General features: G+C 51.1%; 1 protein-coding gene across 1 annotated transcript in view; it reads right to left on the bottom strand.

The window, feature by feature from the left end:
* Positions 1-812: 812 nt before the first annotated feature.
* LOC125047140 (formin-like protein 5) overlaps positions 813-5,977 on the bottom strand; it is a 39,176-nt gene continuing 34,011 nt past the window's right edge. Inside the window, exons 2-3 of the mRNA XM_047645256.1 lie at positions 4,210-4,677; positions 813-867 (exon numbers count right to left, since the gene is read on the bottom strand). Of these exons, the coding sequence (XP_047501212.1) occupies positions 813-867; positions 4,210-4,610 (456 nt within the window). The 5' untranslated portion in view covers positions 4,611-4,677. The remainder of the gene's footprint in view (positions 868-4,209; positions 4,678-5,977) is intronic.

Genomic DNA, 5,977 nt, shown 5'->3' with positions numbered 1-5,977 from the left:
CCCTACCCGTGTCCTAGCTCCTGCTCGCGCCCTAGTCCTGCCCTGCCCCTCACCCTGTTCACCCCCTCCTGTGACTCCTAATACAAACAATGGAGGCTTCAACACTTCTGCCAGTCGACGCCGCTGGCGACACGCGCGACTTTGGTGTGCCGTCGCTGGCGTTCACGCACGGAGATTTACCTATGTAAACAAAAATAAACTAAATTGTAATAAGGACCTCCTTAAAAAAACTATAGGCGATCGAAGGCCAACCCCTCGCCCTAATAATAAAGGACGGCCGCTTGTATCCGTGGGCGAGCGTGAGACCGTGAGACACTCGGGTAAAGAGCCCTGGGCTCGCGTGCCCACAGACCCATACCCAAACCACCTTTAAGTCCTAGTCTGTTTCTCCCACTCCCACTCATCCCATCTTCTGTCCCTTTTTTCTCTCCCTCTGCCACAGCCTCTTCATACCTTCCCTTTCCCTCCACTTCATCGCATCTCTGACTCTGTTTTTCCCTCTACATTTCCCTCTACGGCTCCCTCTCCCTCCCCCTTCCACTCTCCATTTAAACATCCCATAATCCCCAACCTTTTTTTATTGGTCCTAAAATTACCTCGGAAAAAAAAAATAAAAAATGCCCCACATAATGCGTACTTTATTTACACTCGTACGGACAAGGAGGGGGAGGGGGGAGGAGGCAAATACAAACCATAAACATTCACTCTGACCTTATCGAGAGCGCCTATAAAACAAGGGGTCTGTGACCTTGGACCCCATCACCCCCACTCCCACCCCCCATGCCCGCCCTCACCCCACCTCCCCGCGCACTCTATTTCCTACCAGGCTTAAATCCGGCTTCCACAACGGCTTCCAGCGAGAGGAATCTGTGACCAGAACATGGGGTTTCATGAGCGCCCTTTTGGCGTCGTTGCGGAGGCGTGGGGTTGATGATAAAGCAATTATTCATAATAACAGTAACGGTGATGAATATAGAAAATAATGCTAACAATGACGACAGCAGTGATAGTGATGATAGCCAATCATGATGATGATGATGATGATAATGATAATGATAATGATAATGATAATGATAATGATAATGATAATGATAATGATGATGATGATAATGGTAATGATGATGATAATGATTGATGATGACAAAGATTGATGATAATGATGATGATGATGATGGTGATGATTGATGATGATAATGATTGATGATAATGATTGATGATGGTGATGATGATGATGATGATGATGATGATGATGATGATGATGATGATGATGATCATGATGATAATAACAATAGTTATAATAATAATAATAATAATAATAGTTATAATAATAATAACAATAATAATAATAATAACATGGCAATGCCACTATTGATGGTAATGTGATGACGATAAAAACAAAACTGCAATAACGATGACACAACAAGAAACAACAGTGTTACTAGAAGCACCAACGATAATGAGAATCCAATTAATAACTGACTCCCCATCTCCCCCCCCCCCCCCCACGCCTTTTCTCTCCCCTCCAATCCCTTTCCCCTCCCCCTCCTCTTACCCTGTCCTCTCCTTCCCTCCCCCTCCGTTCCTCTTCCCCCCTCCCTTCCTCTTCCCCTCCCCCTCCCTTCCTCTTCCCCTCCCCCTCCCTTCCCCTCCCTTTCCCCTTCCCCCTCCCCCTCCCTTCCTCTTCCTTTCCCCCTCCCTTCATCTTCTTCTTCCCCTTCCCCTCCCCCTCCCTTCCTCTACCCCTCCCCCTCCCTTCCTCTTCCCCTACCCCTCCCTTTCCCCTTCCCCTTCCCCTTCCCCTCCCCCTGAATCGAGGTCACATCAAAGAAGCGACTTCCAGGACCCAGGATTCCCGGAACAAACACGCGCCGAACTGGAGCAAGCGAGGCCCAGCGCCGGACCCTCCTTGGACCCAGCTCGGACGGGCCTTACGGGCGCTTGGACTAGGTCGCCGCCGCAGACCGACGGGGTACAAGCTCTTGCCCCTCTCCCCCCCCCCCCCCTCCCTTCACCTCTCTCTCCTCCCTCTACGGTCCCCCTCCCGCCCTCCCCAATATCTCCGCTATTCGGGGCTCCTTCTCCTCCCGGAGTCCCGTCTACCTTTCTTCTGGTCTCCGTCTGCGTTCGCCAAAAGCCCCAACTCTCCTCGCCCTTGCCTCTCCCATCTCCCTATCCCCCTTTTCTGTATCTGTCTTCTTCGATTTCTTATTTTCCCTCTCCCTACCAAACCTCCCAAGCCAAGGACTTCCCCACCTCGCCTACTCCTGAACCTCTCCCTTTCCCCGACGGCTCTATACCCCCTAACACCTATCCTCTCCTTCCCTTACTCTTCCATCTCCCCTTTCGCCCCTTTATCCTCTCTTCTTCCCCTTTACCCTATATCCCCACTAACCCCTCTTACCTTCCTCCTATCTCCCTTTCTCCCCTATAACCCCTCATACTTTTCTCCTATCCCTACCTATCCCCCCCCTTATCCTCCCTCCCCTCTGCTCCCTTCCTCCCCTCCGCCCCCACCCTCCCCTCCGCCCCCACCCTCCCCTCCCCTCCCCTCCCCTCCGCCCTCCCTCCCCTCCCAATCAAAAGGGTAGCTGCGTGTTTTTCCCCCCCAAGGACCGCGCTAAAAATGCCAGCCTATGCAAATCACCTGGCCGCGCGGAAGCCCTTCTGTTTCGACGCGCACCCTTCGCCTGGCCCTCCGTCGCCTTGCCGATGGCCCGGAAAATACTGACGAGAGTAGGGCAACGCCAACGCCAGCGAATTACCGATACTCCTTTATCTTTGTTTTTGTTTCTCTCTCTCTCTCCCTCTCTCTCCCTCTCTCCCCTCTCTCTCCCTCTCTTCCCCTCTCTTCCCTCTCTTCCCCCCCCCCCTCTCTCTCTCTCCACCTCTCTTTCCCTCTCTCCCTCTCTCCCCCACTCTCGCCCTCTCTCCCCCTGTCTCCCCCTCTCTCGCCCTCTCCCCCTCACTCTCCCTCTTTTTCTGTCTGTCTGTCTCTTTCTCTTTCTCTTTCTCTTTCTCTCTCTCTCTGATTTGAGTGTTAACATGTGCAAACTAAAAACCATAAAACACACACGCACGCACGCACGCACGCACGTACGCAAGCACGCGCGCACACACACACACACATACACACACACACACACACACACACACACACACACACACACACACACACACACACACACACACACACACACACACACACACACACACAAGCTGTATGTTTGACTGACATAGGCAACTGTAACACCCCCCCCCACCCCACCTTCCATCCTGCCTGGCGCCTGCTTAATCATCCTATCACATGTTCGTGACACGTTATGCGTTCGAAAGCACGATTTTAATAAGCATCTTAGCCGAGTCAGGCGTGAGTGCATGGCCGTACTCATTATCGTAATTATCCTATAAAATGTTGTATCTCGCAAAAGTAAATGATAATAATGATGATGATGATGATGATGATGATGATGATGATGATGATGATGATGATGATGATGATGATGATGATGATGATGATGATGATGATGATGAAGATGAAGATGAAGATGAAGATGAAGATGAAGATGAAGATGAAGATGAAGATGAAGATGAAGATGAGGTTGAGGTTGAGGTAGAAGTTTGATGTAGAAGTAGATGTAGATGTAGATGTAGATGTAGATGGAGTTGGAGATGGAGAAGGAGATGGAGATGTTGATGTTGACGTTGATAATGTTTATAGCAATAACAACAAAAATAGTCGCAAGAACAATAATTTCAAGGCAATTAGATATCCATAAAAAAAATAAATCTGAAAATAAAATGTTTAAAAAATGTTTTCGCATCACCAACTGTAAAATCCAAAGATTCAGATCAACCAAGCGGGCGAAGCGACACACCAATCGCCTTCGCCTCTGCTTGCCCTGAACGACGCCAGCACTTCAACGACCCGTCAAGGTCTGCAGAAGGCGCTCCATATGTCCAGTCCACACAGAGGAGGACACGCAGGTATAGAAGGGTGGGGAGAGGAGGGAGAGGAAAAGGGCGGAGGAACGGAGGAAGGGAGGTAGGGGAAGGAGGCGGAAGAGAGACATAAGGAGAGGGATGCGTTAAAGAGATGCTGCTTGACAGAGAGAGATATCGAGAGGAAGAGAACGAATGCGAGCAAAAGTAAGCTAGAGGAGTCCGAAGGCGCACCTGGCGCCGGAGGACCCGCGGGCGCCCGTCACTCACCGCGCGGCGGAAGGGGCAAGGCAGGGCAGGCAGGCCAGCAGCACGTGCAGCGACGGCGCAGGCCAGCAGGTGTTGAGCGCCGACTCGACGCGTGCGGCGGCGTTGAGCGGCAGCCACGCCCACGAGGCCGCCTTGCCGCACCATTTGGCCCTGCGCCCGCCGCCGAGGCCGCCCACGTGGCCGCACGGGCGGGGGGCGTGGCGGCCGTTGCTGGTGCCCACGTGGAGGGGCCGCGGGGGGCACGAGGCGTGGGGCGGCGGCGGCGGGTGCTGATGCTGGCGAGGGTGGTCGACGGGCGGCGGACGGTACAGGTGAGCGGCTGGGGGCGGGGGGCGGGCGGGCCGCACTCCCCGAGCCGGCCTGGTGGGCGGCCCCCCCACCCGCTCTGCCGTGGGCATCATCCTACCCACACACGAACACGAACACTCTCACTTGACCAACATTGGCTTACGGTCTCTAAACTGTTCTCTGGAAGCGAGTTGTCGGGAGAAAAAAATTAGCACTTCCCATAAACGGGCATTTTGAAGAAGTGACTTTCGCCTTCTCAAAACACCGAGGTGGTCGCGGACTGTCGGACGCGGGCGGCACTGCGGGTCGCGCGGGGCCTGCTCGGGCCTCGCCGCGCCTTTTCCCCCATTCCAACCTATTTCAGCCACAACGCATGAAGCCCAATCCCCTTTCCCAGATTACAGCCGTCGTGCGCGCTCTCGGAACAAAAGAGAAAGCGGAGAGTACGCTTTACGCGACGCTGGCCCCGAGAGCATTTCCTGGCGGCGACCTTCCCTCGCAGGTTCAAAGGTAAACGCGCCAGCAAAAACTTCCATTTCCTCTCCTTGAAGAACAAGTAGAACCGCGCTACCCATAAGCAAATAGCCAAGGGTTGAAACGCCATTGCAAACAACAGGCACTTCAACTTCTAAAAATATCCTACATTTCAAATTAAATGACTGAATGAATAAATAAATATACCAATATATATATGAATAACAAACAAATAACACAAATGTCTAATGAACAGACAAACAAATAAATAAATAACAACGGCAACAGCGATACGAAGGCAGCATATGTGGTCATATTCACTAACACTGATCTTTTCTTCTCAAGATACCACATTGCCATAACGCGACTCAAGTGAATGACTTTAAGACCCATTTGTAGTACAACAGAAATCAAGTTTGCTGCGCTGTAAGTCAAATCGACTTCGAGCAAAGTTGCATGACAAAGCTATAGCATTGCTATACCCTCACTGTATGGCAAATCCTGTACGTTGCATGCAAAGTCGTGGATCGTGACCCATCCAAACAACAATGTATAAAGAGAGATACGGCGAGACACGATAATCATCAAATGTACATATATACATTTCTTTCACTTCAAAAGCAAATACATCATGACATATCACGCTTGTAAATCACTCTTATCAGGCTTGTAGAAGAAAAAACAACAAAGGTTTATCTATCTACTTATATATCTGAGTCTCCCTTCCTTAAAAGAAAAGGGAAAGGCAAACCATAAACATACACGATCGAGTTGGTCGAGATTGTTGACCTGACCCAGCGTTGCGTTCAGAAGGACGGCGGCACACGCAGTTTCTTTTCAAAAGGGAGGTGGTAAGTGCAAACGTTGCGTTCAGTGAGAAACAAGGCAGAGTTTGCGTTCAGGAATAGTTAAGACAACAAGATAGCATCCAGAAAGGAGAAGGTCCAAGCATAGGTTGCGTTCAGAAAAGAGGTACGCGCGCAGAGGCTGCGTTCAAGGGCGCCGA

This window comes from Penaeus chinensis, chromosome 40 (assembly GCF_019202785.1).
Source record: "Penaeus chinensis breed Huanghai No. 1 chromosome 40, ASM1920278v2, whole genome shotgun sequence".
Classification (NCBI taxonomy): domain Eukaryota; kingdom Metazoa; phylum Arthropoda; class Malacostraca; order Decapoda; family Penaeidae; genus Penaeus; species Penaeus chinensis.
This window is presented reverse-complemented; position numbering and strand designations above follow the sequence as displayed.